Consider the following 23,005-nt stretch of genomic DNA (forward strand, 5'->3'; position numbering starts at 1 on the left):
ATTAAAAGTGAGAGATAGCGCTGTTTTCTTGGAGTGAGAAACTTCAGCACGGCTTAGTAGAAGAGTAAGACTGTAGTGCATTGCCACATGTATCAACTGAGTGTCATCACCGTGCTATCCAAAGTGTGCATGAATTTCACTGAGGATTGACTCATTGAAGGCTAAGTGTGACAAATTTTTGCCGTAGTTATCCTTGACCAACATAGATGACTGAGATGAAAAGTTAAATGTTGAAAAATCTAATGAAAGTTCTCAAAGTTAGCTTCACAGAGCTGATTTAAAGATGGTTTGGTAAAGAAATCTGCCAGAAATGCTACGCTTTACCACACGTTTCAGAGAAAAACAAAGAAAAAACTTGGTTTTGGTTGTGCTGTCACTGGTTTGGTTCAGTCTAGCAAAATAAGACAATTTACTGTGCCTAGACCACTGTTTGGCACATGATTCTGAGGTAATCTAAACTGAAATACAGAACTATTTTTTTCTGTTTAAAAATCTCTTAACAACTGCAAATGATGACTATATAATGCAAAAATAACAAAAACAGGTTTTAACTGCAAAAATTAGGTTAACTGCAAAAAATAGAAAAAGATGTGCTTGATTTGTTTAATGAATACACACAATAGGGCCAAAGGTTTGTGTACACCCCTGTCCAATAAAGATGTGGAGGAGCTTGACTGGCCTGCACAGAGCCACGAGGTCAACCCCATCCAGCACCTCTGGAATGAATGTGAGTGTCGACCTCATGATACTCTTGTATGAATTGAGGTCGTTATAGCAGCATAATTATTGCCCAAGCGTTTGGCGTGAGATGTCCAACGATCACATATGAGTGTTGTGTTCAGGTGTCCAGATTTGGATTTGGCCAATTGAGACTGGGATTAGACACGTCAGCCCAGAGCCTGAGCCTGTTAGGGAACATATAGTACAAAACCATTTCAGCTGTCTGACTGTTTTGTTTGTGTGTTGATTTTACAGTTTCTCTCTCTCTTTCTCACTCACTCACTCTATTGCTCCTTTGTGATCCAGCCATCCAACCCATTCATCATCCCGCCACTCTTCCCCACACAGAATTATTTTTTCTTTGATGTGTTACTAGTTGAAAACAAATCCATTTTTCTGGCCATCAATTTATCATTTGGAATGGGGGAGTCACACTTGAGTTGTAGGGGCAACCACATTTTCCCAATTCCAACTTGCACTGGGTACTGTGTGTGTGTGTGTTTGTGTGTGTGTGTGTGTGTGTGTGTGTTTGTTCCTGCGTTTTTGTATATACTGTATGCGTGAGTGTTTATCTCTGAGAGGGTCTGCACGCGAAATGCATGTATCCTGTTGTGATCAGAGCTGGAATCTAAGATGCAGGATGAGAGAAATCAGAGGTAAACAGAAATGATAGAGAGAGGAGTATTTTTAGGAAAAAGTGAGGAGGAGAGAAAGGAGTGTGTGTGTGTGTGTGTGTGTGTGTGTGTGTGTGTGTGTGTGTGTGTGTGTGTGTGTGTGTGTGTGTGTGAGAGAGAGAGAGAGAGAAAGAGAGAGAGGGCTTTCCTCTTCTTCCAGTCACCCTCCTTCACCTAACGTCTGTGATAATTTATCACTCCTCCTAGCTTGGCTGACAAACTATTTGCAGGAAAATGAGTTTTTCCGCCACGGATTTGTCCTCTGGGAATAGAAAGGGGAGCTGCTGTGTTTTTATTCCATCACACACACACACACACACACACACACACACACACACACACACACACACACACACACACACACACATACAGATGTATGGTTGTACACATGCATGCACTCACACTAACACACACACGCACGGACTTAGGTCGCCAGTATTTATTGGGGGGAGGGGGAGGTGGTTAAGATAAATGAGGTAAATTAATAGAGTCACTGAGGGAAAAGATCTGCTTCCGCACCAGCAGATCTGCAACTGACACACAAGAGATGAGCACATACCCCCCCCCATTCACTCTGTATTCCTCCCTCCTTCACCTGCCAGGCCACCCCTCCCTCTCTCACTTTGCACTCCAATCCTCCTCCTGATCCCTCGCTTGCACTCCCACAGATGACAAATGTAACACTCAGACAAACAGCGATCAGGGCCATACAGCATAATGTCAGCTTAGATCAACACTGGGACAAAAGCAAATATCACAGCAGCAACACTGCATTACAAGCACTCTGCCTGTGCACATGTGTGTGTGTGTGTGTGTGTGTGTGTGTGTGTGTGTGTGTGTGTGTGTGTGTGTGTGTGTGTGTGTGTGTGTGTGTGTCGGTATTACGGCGGCTGGCCCGGGTCACTGGATTCCAATCTCACTTTCAACCTCATCAACCAAGATATTGACAATGTGCTTGACGGAGAATTACACGACAGTAAAGGCCTAATTACGTTGCTGTTACCCTGGGCTATCCATAATCGTCAAACACGACGCATCAGTGGGACATCACAGCAGTAAATCTGCAGGCGCTCTCTCTGTCTCTCTTAATGCCTGTTAGCATTACACTGTTAACATTTCTTTCCACTATATCATCTGTTGACAACGCAGGCAGCCAAGTACACTGGTGTTCGGTCACACTTACATTATATCAGTCTAATAAATATAAAACTGACTATGAAAATATATATAGGCTGCAGGGGAAGCTCCATATCTAACTGCTCTTTTACTCCTTACCCACTGCACTTGACAGTTTAAAGCGACTATCCAACGTAGATAGATAATACAACTATGCTGCTACTACGCAGCTGGATCAACATTGTTTGGGTTATAGGTTTAGCTTATTTTTTATTTGTCAAATAATCCTGTCACTATTTGTGGTACAATACACAACTGCAATCATAGTGTATATGACTGTGTAAATGATATGATATAAAGTTCAGATGTCACAGGCCAAAAGTAAACTCACCTTTTTTTATTTTTTTTCCTCTGTGTTAAAGGTCCAGTTCGCCCGAGTTACAACAAGACTACTTTACTCTAGATAATCAACAGACCACCCTTTGAACACTTATCCCTGCTTTCTACTGAAGTAACAGTCCCTTGGGGTAAGTCAGAAAAATATGTTTATTTTGGGGTTTGTTTTTGTAATTTGGTTGAATTTACCCTTTAATTTTAGTCAATTATGGATGAAGATCCTTTCCCAAAGACACTCCTGTAAGACAAAATCTTGCTCTGCTGTAAACCAGCCCTTTTCCGAGTCTCTTTAGCAAGTTAATTAGAAACAAGACACTGATCCAGAAGATGACGCCGTGTTTCGGCTTCCTCGCTGACATTCGCTCCGACTGTTAACAGAGTTGTGCTTTTATATTTTCTGCGTTACAGCTACATGCTGCTCTGTGGATAATGAGGCTCTTTAACTATTCATTTGATTAAATCTGTTGCCCATATCTCTGCTTGTAAGAGGCGCACCTGGGTTCCCATGAGGAAACTCCACATCCCCTCATACCATTACAGCCAATTGCCAACTTTGTGATGCCTGTCTCCGTGGAAACCACTTCTGACTGACAGGCATGAGGACAAGGTTCACCAGTCGCTCTGATCCTCAAAGTCTCTTGCAATTACTAGTGTGTGTCGATGGGGGTGCGTGTGTGCGTTTGTGGCCTGTATCACCCACACTGAACTCATTCATGTAAATCACTAGAGTAATGGCTGCACATTTTGGTAAATTCTTCCACTTTTACATTCTTTTTTTTTATTTTTACAAAATGAAGTGAGGAAGGGCGTGATTGACAGATCAATAGAAAACAGAGACTGAGCAGATTTAAAAACTTGTGGCTGATCGATTGAATTAGAAGAGTTCACACCAGACCACCAGTCCAAATTTCATGCGGGCTAAACACAACTAAACACTGCTCGCAGGCCAGGCCCTTCTGTTGCTAATGGCCATTACAGCCTGTATGCCATTGTAGGCCTAACAATAGCAATCACGCTGGGATTTTGTGTGGAGCTTGCTGGCAACAGTTATTAGCCCCCCAAAAAAAACTTAAAGGGAGAGCAGTCAAGAGAAGAACAAGAAGATTTGGGGTCCTGGGCAGGGTGGGTTGGGGGGTGGGAGGGGGGCATCAGCAGGAGGGACAGGGGGAGGACAGAGTGTGGGGTCAGAGGGCAACACCAAAGCGGAAATGGGAGGCACACAGGGAACAATGGATGGGGCTGGACTAAGACAGACAAAGCTGGAGGGAGGGTGGACAGTGCACAAAACACAGGAAGATGAGGAGAAAAAGATGAGAGGACAGAATGGAGGGGAGCCAAAACAGATGGTAAGGGCTGGTTGGCGAGAAAAGGATGAGGGGGGAAAGCTGAAAAGCCACTGGCAACATATGCATCATGACAGCGTCAGCGAGGAAGAGAGGCTCAAGACCTAAACACGGCTGGATCCCAGAAGGCAGCACATTGGCAACACTGTAAACCGTTGTATTCAGATGTCTGCAGCTTTTTGGGCAAACAAAAGTCCTCATAACAAAAATCTATGTACTGTTATGGACTGCACTCTCTCTTAAGGGGGATATGTTGTGCATGATATATTGTATGCCAGCCCCCCCCCATGACACATTGGGACACCTGAAGACCTTCTGTAGTCCCCAGAATGGCCTTGACAAAATGTAGAATATTCTATCTAATTTACAAATAAAGTCTACAGACAGATAAGGGAAATTTGAGCGAATTAGAATAAATTCTGACTCTCATTTTCCTTGTATATTGCAAAAAAAATGTAATTATTGTCCAGGTAAATATCAATGTGGGAAAACCCTCTTAGCCAAGATCAGGGTAGAAAAATCTACGTTTCGGCACTTTGCGCACTGGGAAAATCGTCGCCCTATAATGGGATCATCAATACTGAGGTGTTTCTCCAGCTATTATGACCTAATTATGTGGCTCATCTCGACTCGTCGGCCGCAAAGAGACGTGCGCTCGCTCGGCCAGATTTATAAAAGTTGTCATCCAGCGGGCGCCTTTTTTCCAAGCCAAGCGCTCGTCTCCTGCGGGGGAGCGCGCAGGGGGGCGGGAGCGATGCATCGCCGCGGGCGCGCGCAGTCGGTCACACCTCTGCTCGGTTTGAGTGAGGGGCCGGAGGGCGGCAGAGGCCCGCGCGACATCGGCCGTACCGTGAATCCGGATCTGGTCATGTTCCTCAAGGGTTTCAGCGTGGAGTCGACCGCTGTGCGCTCAAGGACCCATCTTCAATAGGTCTCGCGGTAATATTCGTCCAGGTGCGCACACACGTTGACTTCATTTAGCCAATACCCCTCATTTACCTTTCTTATTATTATAACCTTATTCCCTGTGATGTTTTATTTCTACCTATATGTCTAAATATATTTATAATAACCCTGTCCCTAAAAACAGCAGAAACACTCGTAGCCCGTAACTCTCGCCCTTCACAGGGGCCAGAATACGGATCGAACTGAAGATACCGCTCCATACGTGAGCTGAGACCACTGCACCTGACATGTGGAAGACCGACTCGTTTCCAGTTTAGCGTTTGCTGGCATGACATGAGGTGCCGTGGACGGGCAGCTCCCGTTTCGGTCGAGCTGAGAATGTCCCAGAAAACTATAAACAGCAAAGTATTTCTGCACTGTTTCCGCTTATCGCTGCAGTCGGAAGTGTTTGCTCTGACCTTTCGCCCTCACCTCTTGTTGCCACCTGTCGCCGCAGGTTACGCCGCTTTTTTCCCCTTTTCTTTCATTCGTTCTTTCTTTTTTTTTTTCTTGCGGAGAAACAAACTTTGCTGGGGGAAGTAAATCCCCCAACAAGACACACCCGGAGAGAAAAGATAAAAAGAAATAAACGTGGAAAATTTTAGTTAGTGTAAAGTCTGAAAGGAGACAGTCCGAGTGGAAAAGCAGCCCAGCATGAGACTTTGTTCCGCTTTTACCAGGCAGCTTTTTTATTCTATTTCTTACTCCATGCAGAGGGTTTAGAGAGTTTAGACGGTTCAGTACAAAATCAGCAGCATATACACAAGAAGCAAAATGATGCGACCGCAGATCCGGGGTTAAACGTGAAAACTGAAAGTGAGCCAAGGCTTCAACAAGTGTGTCCAAGGCCACAATCAACAATCAGGTCAAGTCAGCAGTCAAAACTTTATTACTACATTCATTATCTGGTTACACAGCAGGCTCCACTTATGGGAGTTTACGGGCGGAGTTATAGTGGTCCCCAAATATATTAATAAACACTGACATTTTCTTACAACTACATTGTTGTGTAATGTGTATTAGAAGCCATTTATCACATTTAATTAATCTTTTGTTCATTGGAGTGAGGGTTGGAATTATAACCCCAATTTTCCATTAAAATTCCATATATTAAATATAATATGCCAGAAAGTTTGCTAAGGATATTTTATCAAACTTTTTTTTTTTTCTTTATAGGCGTTTCTGTTTCTATCCCAGGTTGCACCTTGTTAACATCACCGAAGCATTTTATTGGTCATTCAACTCCTCTCTATAGGCTACCACATCTCTCAGCAGTAGGCCTGTGGGCATACATTAAAAATAAATAAATAAATAAATACCAACAAAAAATACCAGTTTAATAAGACAAATAGAGTCATAGGTGAGGCCATAACTACAGTAGACTTATGTGTCCTTTGTGTGTCAGTTGTCTTTTCGCCATATACCAGATTTAGTTTTAAATCAGGATGCTATAGACAATGTGTCAGGCCAACGTTTTTTTTTTTATATACATTTTTGTATTCGACAACAGAGTTTTTTTTTCAGTGAAAAGGACGATTTTAATTATTATAAAGTCCAGAATACCAATAATTTAACGAAAATATATGTCTTAGTATACGTCTTCTTGGATTTCTGTGAGTCTGTGAGTCTGTGTGTGTGTGTGTGTGTGTGTGTGTGTGTGTGTGTGTGTGTGTGTGTGTGGGTGTGTGTACTTCTTCAGTCCAAAGTACAGGGAGCCTGCATTGGGATCAACGCGTAGTTTATCTCCTCTCACCGTAGGTGTCAGTAGCCAATTGATGCATTTAAGAGCGAGCGTTTTGTCTCTCGGTTGTAGCTCAAGCGAGCAACTGCTGTGTGGCCTAAATAAGCTAAACTGATATCGACAGCCCATATGAAAACGAAAAAAAACACAACAACAAACAAACAACCCGAACTGTTCAGGGGGTTAGTATGGAGCGTGGGGGCGTTGGGAAGAGGCGTCGGATCTTGCAGTTGCAGCTCCGCATCATTACTTTTGGATATGTTCCCAACATCCTGCTTTATGCGCTATGAGACCCCGGATTTAGGGCGTGTATGAATTCTGCCCCTTGGCGAGCGGACCCGTATAATTACGCTCTATTTTAATTCACAGTATCAATTCGCAGATACAAATCTATGAGTTTTAATCCCTTGTTAAACTCTCTGTAACCTCTCTCTCTCTCTCTCTCTCTCTGTCTCTCTCTTCTGCCACTTCTCCCTCCAGGCACTTCGTCAGTTTCTCGGCGCTCTGGTCACTTTACAGAGGACCGTCTCTGTTTCCATCTGATGTTATGATTCCCCTTTAGTCTCTCGACGCTTTTATTTATTTAAAAACAGTCCTCCCATTGTTCTGCAGCGGCACTGATGTAGAGCCAGAGCCCTTTAAGGACGAGGACTAAAGGACTTCAGTCACGAACTGACGAGATAAGGACTCAAGTTCCTATAACAGCAGTTTTCGTCCATTTTCTGGTTCCAACCCTGTCGTGAAACTGGGGGGAAATGGTTTAAACTAGTAATTAATTCTCGCAGATCAACAGTTACACCAAGCAACGCAATTCATTTCAATTTTGCATAGTTTTCTTTCATGCAAAGTAGATCAGTTTCCCTTTTTTTTTTTTTTTTTTAAAAAAGCTCCATATGGTTGGATGAACCTGCCTGTATATCAGACGGCGGACCAGTTGCCATGGGTGACTGTCATTAGAGGTGTTGAGTTTGTTTTACAGGCTTGTGAGAACAACATTAACAGCGTTTTAACTCGGGGATCCTGACACCCCGGTGTGACATCACGCTGGGTGCAGAAAGTAGATTTCAACTCACCGCACGTCCCAGAGGCTCGGTGTCGTTTTTCATCCATGCAAACAAACCAACACACCAACAAACAAAACAACACAAAAAACAAAACACTGGAGTACAGAAATATTCTCTAGCGCAGTCACTCACACCTCAGCACATACACATGTGCATCCAGAGTTAGCATCAGAGACTCCGCTGATTTTTTTTTTTAATCCCTTTTTACGTATCATATTGTGGCTGAAAGGCTCAACATCTGTTCTGCTTTACAGTAAAGTCAACTTTAAAGATGGACTGAAGGCAAAGAGCAAGAGGAGCTGCGAAAGATTCCCTCAAAAGTGATTTTATATTGTTCTTTTTTTTAGGCTACAAAATTATAGTCTTATTTAAAAATAAATAAATAAATAAGACCAAACTTTACAAAAAAGATGTCTCTCTGGCCCATGGGTCAGAAGAAACAGTCACCTGACTTGATTTTTAGTTATTTCATGATTCGAGATGTTTTATTTGAGCAAACGACAGTAAGAAAATGCCTTTACCTCCAGTTTTTTCTAAATCTGCTTTTGCTCCATAAGTGATTTTATTTCATTTACTTCTATTTGCACAACGAGCGTCCGGCAAAAAGCACCGAAACAAATGCGCCAGATTCTCGCTCTATCCCGCAGCCAGGTGTTAGTCTACCTGTCGGGGAGAACCCCTGACGGACCGCAGCGAATCAGGCGCTGACTTGTGCGTGAAAGCGGCGCTCGCGCCGTCGGAAACGGGGCCACATGCCTGTGCACAGTCCACTCGAAGCGGGGTTTGCCGCTGGAGGTGAATGGAAACAAGCCGTCTCCTTGACAAGTGTTTCCGTACAGTCGCTCAGTGCCATGAAAACACAGGGTCAGTCATCCTGGCCGGGGGGGGGGGGCTGGGGGTGGGTTGGGGTGTTGCTCCTCTCTTCTCCATAGAACCACACCTCCTCCTTTCTCTCCCCTCCTCCTCCTCCAATGGCTGCGGGGCTCCATCCTCTGCGCAACCCCGGTTGGATAAAACCTGGCGGAGTGCTGGCTGCACACACACACAAGACAACACAACACAACAGCTCGGACGCACGCCGTGCGACACTACCAGGGTCCCACCATTTGGATAATATCAGAATATCCGCTGGGGGGGACGTTTTTATTTGGCGCTCCGTCTTGGAAAGGTAAGCTCTCACTTAAATGGCTCCAGTTGTGTTACGTGCTGTCTGAATGAGAGTGTCGGGGGCAATTATAGTGATCCGCAGTCCCGAGGAAACAGCGAGCTGCGTCGGAGGAGGCTCAAATGATCCCCAAACACACGGCGAGACGCGCCGGGCGCTGCTGTCGGCCGGATGTCGCTCCGTCTGGTTGGTTCGCGGGAGAATGAGGCACAGTTCATGTGATTGTGGTGGGAAAAAAAAGATGTGACCCAGGACCACAGAAGCGGGGAGTTTGTTGTAGAACAGGGAAAATCCCCCAAATTCACCTGATGGTGACAGGCCTCGTTGTAAAAAAAAAAAAAAAAAAAAAAAAAGGACCTGGATATTAAATGAAACTCTGTGGTGAGTTTTCAGGAGTGAATCTGAGGCGGTGGATAAATAATAAACATGCGTATTGTTTTACCTTTTTTTTCCTCCGCCTTAGCCTCGAGCGCAGTCCTAGAAATATACCCGTGCGCTTGAGTTTATATGGATGAGTTACAATTTTTATTTTTCTCCTCATCCAATGCGATTCAACTTAAATAGCCACATTCCTTCGACGCGAAAATCGGAACACGTTGCAGCCGTGAGAGAAAATGCATCGGTCGACTGTTTAAACGCTTAACGTCTAGAGTAAAACAAAAACTGTTAGATGGGAAACGGAAAAAAGCGGGCTAGACATAAACCACAATCTGAGCATGGAAAGAAAAAAGTCACCCGAAAAAGATAAAACGACAGATGGTGAAACTGTGCAAATGTCCTGCAGGAATTCAAGGATCAAATCTTCATGTTAACCTACAGCAGCAATTGAACATCAGTTATTATCAACAGGGACAGTTAATAACAGTAAGTTCAAACAGTGGTTATTTATTAGTATTAACATTATACAGTTACATTATACTCAGAGAAACATGGTTACATTTTAAAATCATGGGAATTCAATCCTTCAGGCAGACTTCATCTGATGAACTGATTCCATCGATTCGTGATTTATTAATGACTGACAATTTCTATTCTTATGTTTTTATAATAATTATATAATTTTGTTATATTTTGTTGCAGCCAATTAAGAAGTAACAACATTTTATTCACATTTAAATATGTGATGTTGTTTTGTTTTTGTTTTTGTTTTTGGTTTTTTTTGCATGATTTTTACTTTTTGTATCATATCAATGATTTAGAGGTACCTAAAGTTTGAAATTAAAATATTTAGGTTTTTGGAAAAAAAAAAAAAAATTAAAATCACAACTTGCAAGCAGTAGTGACACAGTGAAAAAAAAACACTTTTATACTCATAAAGAGATTGAAATTAAATTTGAAGTTACACCGCATTTTTCAGAAGTGCTTTCAAATAAATGTCTGTGTGTATGTAAGTGCCACATAAATGAATCCTCAGACAAACATCAAAAGACAAAGCTTAATTCAACCTGGCAACGCAGAGTGGGCTTTATTTTAATCTAATCATAGTGTAAATGTTATTAGCCGCAGACCAAAATAAGCCTGAATCCAACCACACATGGCCCCTTGACTTATGTTGTCAGTCGACAGATCTGACAGTCTGTGACAGTCTGCTAAATTATCTGGTTTATTTGAAAGTGCCGCCCAGCAGGACATGACGGCACGTGACACACTTCAATGAAGGTTTGAATTTCAGCATTAAGCACATTGAAATTAAACCGTGGCTTCAAAACCTTTTTGCATAACTGGGATTCTTTTCCACTTGTGTCCTGTGCTGCTTTCTCAAACCAAACATAATGTGCTATTCCAGTAGTTGTCCTCGATGTGCATTTGCAGCGTGTCCTCTCCCTGAGTCTGTGCATTATTAATCAACATGGTGTCACCAACTCCTTTTATTAATATATCACAAAACGTTTTGCTCTCTTTGCTGTGGGCTTCACGGGGGCTGGATGCATGGTGGAGAGGTGTGCAGCAGCAGCCGCAGCTGAGCAGATGGAGCCTTTAAACAAGGCTTACGTATGGGCAATAACAACTGCCCGCCACCACATTAATAACAGACTTAACATCTTTTATTTAAGAGTTAAGATCCTAATAATTTGTCGCAGCTCTTAAATCCATCAGTCTTCTTTCTTTTTTCCTTTTTTTTTTAAATGTCCATTCTGTTCAATGAATCCAAGATGGAGTAGCCACCAGATCTTAGAGAAACTTCCTGTAATTTGTGTTCATTTGACGCCTTGTAGTGATAGCTCTCATGCCTTTTATAATTTAGGGGTTAATGTCAGCTTTTGCGTAATAGTCATTTTTTTTCAAGAAGCAAATCAGTGATAAGAAACACAGTCCAGCAAAGTGATTCTCAATCCTCAAATTCTCACCCCAGCTATGCTTACTTTACTTTCTCCACTTTACAGAACACTACCTTACACAACCTATGATATACATAACAACATAATGCATTTATTACTCCTCAGTTTCACTACTCAAGAGCCAAAATGATATACACCACTGGTTCTAATAATTATAAGGTGATTAATGAGACCAGTCCATCCTAATTACAAACCACTTAATGCAGGGAAATTTTATGTGTAATAGGAGCAGCCATCTGGGTTGGCCGAAGGGGAAGAAAGTCTTTCATGTTTTACAAATCCTGTTTATTAGATTATAGTATTTTTGAACAAATATAGATACATTGACCCATTCTAGACGGGAGATAAAAGATATTATTAATGCTCTGCAAACCGGGCCTTCTGCTGTCCGCAGTCGGTCTCACTGATAAAGAAACACATGGTGATTGAAGACAATATCCAGTATCTCTCTGTGGAGATTAATGAAGACACCCAGTGTGCCACTGTGAACACCAGCTGAGTGTTTTGCTCTGGATGAGCCCAGAGGCATCGCAATAAAAAATAAAAAAAAACCCCCAAAAAAACAGCCAGTTTCACAAACCCCTGTGTCCTCCTGCAGCGTGTGACCGGCGCTGCACTCAGGAGCACACTCATGCCAGACGAGGCAGGACGAGGAGTAAAAACAGTTTAACTGGGACAGCGTGGAGGAGAGCATCACGTTCAGCTGGTGGAGCAGCGACCATTAACTCAGGGATATGTCCAGCAGCACTGGAAGAGGTAAATACACAGCACGAGCTGGACCGGGCGTCTCGGACTCCCTCGCTTCTTCTGCCTCTGACTGAACAGCTTACCTTTAACATATGTGACATTTTTGCTGACATTAACAGGAAATGAAAACAAGTCTTTCTTTCTTTCTTTGTTTTTTAAGTCTCTGCATGTTTTTGCCATGAGAATTGTGATCCGTCTTCATATCAGTAACTACCTAACATCCACTCTTCCCCCTTTTATTTACCCTTATGTAGCTTGAGGTTTGGAAAACATAACAACTTTACTTTAAGTCCCCCTATTTAGCATTAATGAGCTGTATATAAACATTTAATAACTGGCTTATAACATACTACAATGTAGTTTTAAACAGCTGCAACAATATAATTGTTGACAATAACACATTAAAAAATTAGTACATTAATAAGTATCTAAAAAAGTCCTATTAAGTGCTCAGAACTACATGATGGTGTGTGTTTGTATACTGTTTTTGAATGCTAAGTGGGGACTTACAGTAAAGTGATACCATATAGGGTATCGGCTTGTTCCAGCTCTTTATCTAAGCTACATGTAGGTTAAACAATCAAACCAACGTGTCTGTGTCTTGTGCATCATTTTATATACATTTATCCGAAAGTGGGCCTGACATATTTGGGAAAACTTGGGGCCCCTCTACTAGAATTTGAAATAAAGTTTGGCTGGTGATGAGCAATGTTTGGATGTATAATAATAACTGGTCCAAAGGCGGGTCAGGCCCATTCTGCCACATACCAGCCCGGAAACGCTGAAGATCTCTATTAGAGACCATAGAGTGGCGTGCAGAGGGAGGTGTCTTGTCTTCACGTTGCAACTGTTGAAGGGAGGAATTGATATTTTCCTCTGGTTCTTGTGTGGGATGTTGAGGAAGTTCATGGAATGGCACTCAGAAACTCTCAGATATAATTTAGAACAATGCTCCTCTGGTCAGAGCCACCTAGGCCGGGTCAGTCAAGGAGCAGCAGGAGCATGTTTCAATCTATCTATCTATCGATCGATCTATCGATCTATCTATCTATCTATCTATCTATCTATCTATCTATCTATCTGCTTTGTTCGTCGGTGTGCACGCGGTGTCTGTGCGCGTGCCTGCGTGCCCCCCTCCCGGGGCTGCTCCGCTTTAATATCCTGCAGGTTGATGAAGCTTGGCGGGGAGATTTTTTTCCACACTCCGCTGGCAGCGTTAATAGTGCCCCCCCCCCCCTTTACTCGTCCGGACGCTGTTTGATGTGGAAATGAAAGCTGGGAAAAGGCTGAGAGGAAGAAGTGGCTCAATGGGTTAAATTAAAAGCAATGGTGTTCTTGCAGAGCCGCCACCGTGCAGTCTATAGAGAAGATAGTGGAGGCCGCTGGTACGACGCAGCGAGCGCTTTGTCTGTTGGTGTTTACCGGGCAAATCAGTTGTTGTTCTCCGGGAGAAGCTTTGACGGAGTTGCTTTAGATCAGCGCAGGCGAGCAAATCCTCTGTCATTTGAGCAACATATTTTCCATTTATGAAGATCAAATATATTGACAGCGTCGGTTTTTTATCTATCTAGCCTTTTCTCTCTCTGTCTCTCTCTCTCTCTATCTATCTATCTATATAAATATATATATATGATGTATTTAAACATATATGATGTATTTAAACATCTCACAATGTTTAAATACATACATTAATAGCAAAAAGATACATTAGCAATAAGAAATTATGAGATCCATATGAATTGAAATTTAATTATGACATATCTACAGATGTTTATGTTTATTAATATATATATATATGAATTAACCAAAGTAACTTTTTGTATTGTAAAAAGCATATAGGTGTACTAACATAAAAAATATTATATAATTCGGAAAGATTCATGACAATGTAATAATAATAATAATAATATCATATATAAAAAGATGTAATACAATGTGCTTCACAAAAGATGAAAGTTACACATAAAAAGACAGATGGAAGACAGATCATGCAAAATCTGTGTGGAGTCCTTCCATGTCTGTTTTTGAATCATTTAAATTCATTTAAACTTTACATCTTTAAAATATGTTTCTGTATATAACAGTGTGTTCAAATAAGTTTCCCTATAATGTCTGAGCACAACATAACAATCAGTCACCTTCAGTGAAGCTAACTGAGGCTCCATAGTTCAACCCTCACAACAAATTAGTGGCATTTAGACGAGGATTGTGAGCCTGTAGGTATTATTTATAACAAGCTATTTAGTCTGTAAGTAATCAACGAATCTTTGCTTTTTGTAGGTAAAGTTAAAGAGGGGCATCATGTAACAACCTGATAGCTTAATATTACACTTTTTCAGTGTGATTTCATTTAATATCATCATTTTTCAAGTTGTAATAAATATCACAGTCTTCTGCATAACGTTGCTCACTGCAGTGAAGGTTTGTTTCTTTTTGCTGCCGTCCTCTTGTCCTGCGTTCTCTTTTTTAATGTAAAACTTCATTACACTCCTGACAATACCTGCACTGCTACAGTTTATCAGGATGCATATACTGTAACCTTCAGCCGGTTAAAGAGTTTATGAAGGTAATTTTGAAGGATTCAAATTGAGTTGTCAGTGTTCAGGAAAAACGCGATATTCTGTTTGGAAAAAATTGAATAATTGTCCTCTGTGCATTTTAGTCGCTTCACTTTGGGCCAAATAAAATGTCGTTTGACGGCTACTTTTTCATAGATATCGCTTGTAACATTAAATTAATCACTGACTTAAGCATGGATTTCTTATAGACAGAAGTTCTGTGCTTGTGTGAATGTCCATCTGAGATGAGTGTGTTTCTTGAGCAGTGCAGGAGTATTTATAATCTGTGTGCGTGTGTGTGTGTGTGTGTGTGTGTGTGTATGTTTGTGTTTGTGTGTGTTTGTGTATGTATAATTTTGTCAACACATTTGGAAATAATTTTGACCATTGGAAAAACTATTAGGGAACTAAATTACTGTCCTTGGTTTAGTTTCACTGTATTTGCTTTCAGTGTATGCTAAAACATTATCTGTCCTCATATTGATGGTCTAAGTTTGGGATAAATTTTACATGGAGCAGCACTGGTTATGGTTAACATAGTGTCCCCAAAAGTATAAACAAAAGCGTGTGTGTGTGTGTGTGTGTGTGTGTGTGTGTGTGTGTGTGTGTGTGTGTGTGTGTGTGTGTTAGTGTGTGTGTGTCCGTGTCCAGGTGTGTATGACTTTTCTAATTGCAGTGCGGGGATGTTGGCATGTCTCAGGTCTCAAGTTCCATGACATTTATGAGTGTTCATCCCCCCTCCTCCCCCAGGTCATGGGGGTCTTAACCAACTAGGTGGAATGTTTGTTAATGGCCGTCCACTTCCGGAGGTGATCCGGCAACGCATTGTGGACATGGCCCACCAGGGGGTTCGGCCGTGTGACATCTCCCGGCAGCTCCGTGTCAGCCATGGCTGCGTCAGCAAGATCCTGGGACGGTAAGTACACCGACGAGCACCTCACTCGACTTCCTGTTACTGTTGATCAACCTGTTCGTGTTCTTTGACCTCTGAAAGTCTGTTTACTTACCATGTACACTTTGGTCTCTGACGCCCACAGCACTGACTAAAATCCTTTACTTCCTTTACTTAAAAGTAAAAGTCCTTTGCACCCCCCTTTGTTTCAGCTACTACGAGACAGGCAGCATCAAGCCTGGTGTGATTGGTGGCTCCAAGCCCAAGGTGGCCACCCCGAAAGTTGTGGAGAAGATTGCAGAGTACAAGAGGCAGAACCCCACCATGTTCGCGTGGGAAATCAGGGACCGACTGCTGGCAGAGGGAGTGTGTGACGGCGACACAGTGCCCAGCGTGAGCTCCATTAACAGGTGACAAACTGAATTATAAATGAAATCCCGTTAGAGCCACCATGGCCAAGCAATCAGGGTGTTAGAGGAAAGGTGGACGAGTGAGCACAAATACCGCACTGGGGTTATGAATTCTGCATCTTCCCATCAAGGATGTTCCAATAAATTAAACCTACATTTCTTGAAGGCACGGGAGAAAAACGCTGATATTCCCCCCTCCCATTGATATGCTATCATCATGGCAATGCTGACACCCAACAAGACATTTAAAGGTAATGTTAAATGCTAAATTGTTGTTCTTCGTTTCAGAATAATTCGAACAAAGGTCCAACAGCCGTTCAACCTGCCTCTGGATGGAAAAGGCCTGAGTCCAGGACAAACCTTAAGTAAGTCTGTACCATTCACACACATATGCACAGTGAAGGTTGTTCATCATCGTCCGTATCACCAAGAATTATCATATGATGCCGAGGGATTAAGGTTAAAGATAGAGTGTCCTCATTGCTCTGTAGGATTAAGCCCGTGACCTTGTGGTAACAGGATCACTGAGAAATACAGTATAATTTCTGCTCTCTGTCTCAATTCTGTCTGTTCTTGTTTGTCCTCTCCCTCTCAGTCCCCAGTTCGGCAGTCACCCCTCCAGAATCTCCTCAGTCGGACTCCTTGGGCTCCACCTACTCCATCAGCGGTTTGCTGGGTATCCCCCATCCAAGTGCCGAGGGCAAGAGGAGCCACGATGACAGTAAGAATCAGATCCAACGAATGAGACCCCACACGTCGGTGCAGCTTTGCTTTGTTGTGGTGCTGCATGGAACCAAGTCAATTAGACATGTAACAACATGAAAGATGGAAGAGGCTGTCCCACCAAAACAGAGAAAACAGAAGCAAATGTGGCTGAAAAGCCGTCCTCACAGAAGTAACTTCTGCACTTAAGTCCAGCAACTTTTGTAAGGTTAATGTTTAGTCTCTGAAAAAACTAAACATCCAGCATGCAGTAATCGCTCTAAAATATAACGTCTTGAAAAACACCTGAAAAACACCTATCACTCTCCAGATTGCTTAATTCAATCGCTCATTTGACCTTTATTGTTGCCACGAGGAACAAGTGAGAGCAGGTCAAGAGGCATCAAACAAAGAGCTATGGAGTGTCGAAGTGCTAATTCAGTTCAGCTCAGTTCAAAATACTTGATTTGCACCTAAAAGGCAAAATGAGGAATGTTAATGGAAAGCATAAAAGCAACACATAAACAGTTCGTTCACACACATAAAAGGATAATCCGCATCTACAAAAACGTGACACCTATTCTTCTGCATTGGCCGATGGCATGAAAGTGAACCACGTTGTGTTTTGAGGTTGCTATGAATGTCTAGTTAAACGGTTAAATGGTTGGGAGTCATTTTAGAACACTTACTAATGAAACATAGGAATTTTAGATAGCAAAAATCTGGGAATGAAGCCCCTCAGACAACAGTTTCTTTTTGCAGTTTCTCCACACACATCATATCTTCCTCCTCCTCTGACCCCTCGGTGTCTCACAGGCGATCAGGACAGTTGTCGGCACAGTGTGGACTCTCAGGGCAGTGGGGGCATCCCGCGGAAACAGATGAGAGTGGATCACTTCTCAGCAGCCTCGCAACATCTGGACTGTGGGTTTGAGCGTCACCACTACCCACCGGACTCATTCAGCTCAGCTTCCAGCAGCAAGACAGAGCAGGTAGCAGCACACTTCAAATAACTGATGTTCAATGTACAGTGAAACACTGGTAATTGGAAACACAAAGTACTTATAAGGAATTAATACTTAAATACAGCTCAAATAGTTGGTAGAGTTACATTTCTTGGTCTTGTTTTCTTATTTTCTTTCCTTTTCGGATTGGTTTCTATTTGGAACTTCAAATTGTTTTTTGACTTGCACAAATGCACATTTGCTCCCTCCACTTTCCTCCAATAGCTAATCCCTGTTCGTCATTCCCAGACTTTGTACCCGCTGTCCCTCATCAATGGCAGCCTAGACGAGGCCAAGACCAGCCTCTCAACATCCAGCTCCACCATTGGACGCAATCTGACAGGGCACCAGGGCTACACCATGGTGACTGGTGAGACTCTTAATGTTAGATAATGATGCCCTTTGACTCCCAAAAAGCACATGGCACAAAGTTGAAGTCCTCAACATGTTGACTCATAACATCAGCATCTTTTAGACTCTTACACAACCCTTAAACCACTCACTCTTTATTTGTTCCTGACATTTCACTCAGTCATTCTGTTCTAAGTTTGTAGTTCCACTCATGTGCACCATTTGTTTTCATTTTCTCACCCACCCGTTCCCCCGCTGCACACTGGCTGTCAACGCCTCAGAGCCCCTACAGCCCCTGCCGCTCTGTCTAAAGCAGGAAATGTCCCCAGAAGTGACCAGCACAAGCCCCTCCCCAAACATGGCAGCATCCAACCTGGCGTTCATGGAGCTGCAGGCGCTGCAGAAACCCGTCTCTGTCAGCAGCAGCAGCTGCAGCTCCAATCATTTCCCCAACGCATTCAACTCATTCTCCCACCATGCACCAGTGTACGGGCAGTTCAGTGGTCAGTCTGTCATCTCAGGTAATTCAGGCGTCCATTTCATTCATGTTCACACTCACAACAAAGGTATTTGTGTTTGTATTTGCAGAGGGTGTTCAGTGTAGAGCTTCAAGTAATTATTATTTTCATTGTTGATTAATTTGCTGTTTATTTGATTAGTTTTTCAATTAATCATTTGGCCTATGAATTGTCAGAAAATAGTGAAAAATGCCCACCAGAATGCTCTAAACCCAAGTTGAATAATACAAAAACCTTATTTTGTCTGATCAACTGTCCAAAGCTCTAAAATATTCATTTTACTATGATAGAAGACAAAGGAAACCAGAAACTATTCACATCCGAGAAGTCAAAACCACTGAATATTTGGCATTTGTCCTTATAAAAATAACATAAATGATAAACCCTTAATTTAAATTGTTGCAATTAATCATCTGAAGATCAACTAATCTGTTAATCAACTGATTGTTTCAGCTGTAATTCAGTATATTTTCTCTGCAGCAAAATAATTCCTTAATCTAGAGCATCCTATAGCTGTGACGAATGTAAAATAGGGACTTGAACTTCCGTCTCGACTTCAAAGGTGTGTGTTTTGGTGTGTGTTTTCAGGACGCGACATGGTGAGCTCCACCCTGCCAGGTTACCCACCTCACATCCCCTCCCCTGCCCAGACAGGATACTCCTCCTCTGCCATCACGGGAATGGTAGCAGGTAAGGGACTCATATATGACCAAATATATACACGTCAAATAAGGAATTAAGTATAAAATAAGAATCAGAAGTGAACGAATGAGTCGAACAGGTAGAGAGAAAGTGAAGCGAGGGGGATGAAGGCAGGAGGAAGAGGAATAAAGAGAAAGACAAGGCTGTAATGGAGGCTTGTAGATTAACAGAGGGACAGGCTGAGTTAATGAGTAGCCTTCCCAGGTTGGTGAACTGTGTTGTGTGTGCGCGTGTGCGCGGGTGCACATGGGCCCAGGGGGTACAGGGAACTGGCTGGGGGTTCCACCCTGCTGCCCACATCGCCCCCCCCCATAACCCACCCAGACACCTCTGACCACCCATCGCCATGGGAACCAGGGGGCCCGGGAGGGAGATGCAGGGGCGGGCGGAGGGGGTCTAAAGTCTGGGTCTGAACGAAGAGTAGGCTGTCTTTGTGGTGTGTGTGTGTGTGCGTATGCATGTACGTGCACCTTTGTGCGGGTCTCCATGTATGTGTGTCTATGTCAAGATGCCTGCATACGACCAGACAGAGTGTGTGTGTGTGTGTGTGTGTGTGTGTGTGTGTGTGTGTGTGTGTGTGTGTGTGTGTGTGTGTGTGTGTGTGTGTGTGTGATGTGCCTTTTTATTTGAAGTCTGCCCTCCGAAGCGCGAAATGAGAGGGTCTGATTTATTATTTTTCTGGTGGGCTCGCTGTGAGGAAGCGTTGATACACAATTACTGAGTGAAAGGGGGGTGTGGGGGGGGGGTTAGGACAGGAGGAGGAGGAGGAGGAGGTGGGGAGCTCAGGGATTCATTCCAGCCAACATAATTACCAATTAGATATTGGAATGTTAAAAAAAAGAGAGAGAGAAAAGAAAGAAAGAGGAGTGCCAGAAAGCAGGAAGTGTCGGACGGAGGGTGGAGGAGGAGGAGGCATTTCAGTGGGGCAGAGGCTGAACGACGCGAGGGGCCGTGTGCTGAGGAAAGAGGGCGTAGAGGGCTAGCTGCATGCACGCACCACTGGGCCGAGGGATTTTACCCTCAGCCATCCACCTGCACCACAGATTAATGGTTTACAGGCTGCGCTAACTGTTGGTGAATTATGAGCTAAAGCCGAGCAGATGCTGGCACACACACAAACAACCCAACTCTATAGAGCTCTCAGCCACGACTCGGCTTTTCCTTCTAAGATCAAATGTTTTCTTCATTGTGTTTTATCTGTAAGATGTGGGTGTTCCACAAGTCTTTTTTTTTTTCTCTTTCTTGCAGCAGGTGCAGACTACACTGGTCAGTCCTACAGCCATTCGCCCTACACCTCCTACAGTGAAGCCTGGAGGTTCACCAACTCCAGCATACTGGGTGAGCAAGGACACGCTGACAGCGTTGACAGTTTGTGCGTGTGCACTCCATTTTTGTTGTTTGTTTACCACTGACAACCTCATGCATCTAGCGCCTTAATCTCTGAATATATTTAGTTTTTCTTACATGGTAATGAATGTGACCTTCGCAATAAAAGGCAAATTATTTAGATGTCGAAATGGTTTTCAGGAGTATCTGCATGGAGTCATAGAACTCCCCTGAGCATTTAGAAGAACTCACTTCTGCTGGCCTTATGGTTCACAAACATTTTGTCGTGACGAGAATTGAAATGACCGGCTGCCAGGAAGTTGCGTGCAAATTCCCACAGTAGCATGTCATGCCCCCCCCCCCCGTGGACACCATTAGTCGTATTAATAACTAGGATTTACTTGGAGCTCCGTCCTCCACATGACTTTAATATTAGTTTTATTAATTTGTTTTTTATCGACTTCACTTTTATTTAACCAGACAGGTTAAATTTAAAGTTTGGAACCTCTTTTGCGGCATAAAAAGTTGCAAACAGAATAACATCAAATCGGAAAACGAGGGATCAGTGCTAAAAGGGCTAAAATAAACAAAGAAAGGAGACAATTAACAAAGGAGTCATTCACAAAATTTACAATCAGATACCACGATTTTGAGCTCCTTTTGAGGACATGAAGCATGAAGTCTTTCTCTGCCATCTCTCTTCATACATCACATTTAGATTTACATATACTAATGAGGTTCAGTCCTTAGTAGATCAGGGAGAAGCCTCCCAGAGTAAATCTCACCTCAGTCAATTCCATGTTGCAACTGATATCAGGGACAGACAGCGCATATAGGTCTTGTAGTCTGAGCTAATGACTCGCACCCTTTTATCTCATTACCAGACATATAGAGTTAAAATTAAAAACTGGGGTCCAAAATTATATCAACAAAAATGATAGATGATTTGAAAAATTCTAAAAAATAGTTCGACAACATGGTATACCGACCCATTGTTGTTCTCATAATGTAGACTATGGATTGACCTTAGACTTTTGAAGGCCTTTTTCACAAGGGCTTTTTCAGCTGATGAGGCACATCAGCTGAGTTTTCGGGGACGTCTCCTCCACTGCACCTCCAGACGCCCTGCTTAGAAAAGGACAGCACTGCATTTCTCCCATCTCGCTGATTCCTCAGGAGTCACGGGAGAGGTTCAGGCTCGATCCACCCGCAGGAAAAAACAGTCCAAGCTGCTCAGACTTTCGGCTCAACCATCTGCTGTAAAACCTCAGATAAAGCTGATCAAGAAAGTCTGAGCCACCACCAGCATCAACACCTTCCCCCATCTGTGTCTCCCCCCGCAGGTTCCCCCTATTACTACAGCCCGGCCTCCCGCACGGCTCCACCGTCTGCAGCCGCCTACGACCACCTCTAGTCCCCGCTGCATAGACGGACTTGGAGCTGGCCCACCAGACTCGGGAACTTGACATCAGCTGACACATCTGATTACGGGCCAAGGTGTGAAAGTCAAAACTGGATGTGAATTTTGAGACTCTGCTGACAAACCAGCAACACTGTTTTTGTGTTTGTTTGTTTTTTTACATCCTCTCATGGTCCACCAGACCTGCTCCTACGTTATTTATTTGTCAGTTCTGATACCATTTCCCAGGGTTGACTCTGACTCATGCACATTTACACATTGCTAACACTGAACTCCTCGCAGGGCCTGTTTCCAGAGACTCAGCCTGACGTCTCACATCAAGGTGCATATTTTTGTTACATAGAGCTCTTTGTTTTGGCCAAAGACTTTTCTTTCTCGCACATCTGCAACTTGACTCCACTGATTCAGTGAGTAGGGATATGCAACTTCTTTATACTGAACTATGCCTGCTTTTGTTTACAATGCTTTTTTTTTCTTTCACTCGGGAATCCTGTCCTATCATCGCAAATGTATTCCTTTTCTTGGTCTGTGTCTGCTTGCAAATTAATTTTGTGATTTGTTCTCACTGTAAATTCAGATTTTTTGAGCTTTCCTGTAGTGAACATAGACTAAAGGGTGACACATTAAATCAGAATTACAACAAAACACCCGCAAATGCCCCTCAAAGACAATTAATGTATCCGTTTAGCAATATGTACATACTGTAAATGATGAATTACTTATGGGGAAGTGATGCAATTTTACTCAGAGATAACTGATGAGGGAGGGGGTGATTTGGCTACTAAAACCAACAAGGCTCGAAATACATTTGTTTTGCTTCAAATAAATTTAGTTTGTTGTCATGCTGATGTTCTGATGTTTGGTAAGAACTG

General features: G+C 42.9%; 1 protein-coding gene across 4 annotated transcripts; it reads left to right on the forward strand.

Annotated features, from left to right (window-relative positions):
- Positions 1-12,237: 12,237 nt before the first annotated feature.
- pax8 (paired box 8) lies at positions 12,238-22,127 on the forward strand. Of its 4 annotated transcripts, none has more exons than XM_040157591.1 (11): positions 12,238-12,259; positions 15,559-15,724; positions 15,913-16,110; positions 16,399-16,475; positions 16,706-16,831; positions 17,629-17,807; positions 18,066-18,186; positions 18,449-18,688; positions 19,274-19,375; positions 20,636-20,725; positions 22,057-22,127. In XM_040157591.1, the coding sequence occupies exons 1-11, from the start codon at positions 12,238-12,240 to the stop codon at positions 22,125-22,127; spliced, it is 1,392 nt and encodes a 463-aa protein (XP_040013525.1). The 4 variants fall into 4 exon arrangements, with proteins under 4 accessions (XP_040013525.1, XP_040013522.1, XP_040013523.1 ...); XM_040157588.1 differs by having other exon boundaries at positions 17,629-17,804; positions 18,042-18,186; XM_040157589.1 differs by having other exon boundaries at positions 17,629-17,804.
- The last annotated feature ends 878 nt before the right edge of the window (positions 22,128-23,005 follow it).

This window comes from Xiphias gladius, chromosome 20 (genome assembly GCF_016859285.1).
Source record: "Xiphias gladius isolate SHS-SW01 ecotype Sanya breed wild chromosome 20, ASM1685928v1, whole genome shotgun sequence".
Classification (NCBI taxonomy): Eukaryota; Metazoa; Chordata; class Actinopteri; order Istiophoriformes; family Xiphiidae; genus Xiphias; species Xiphias gladius.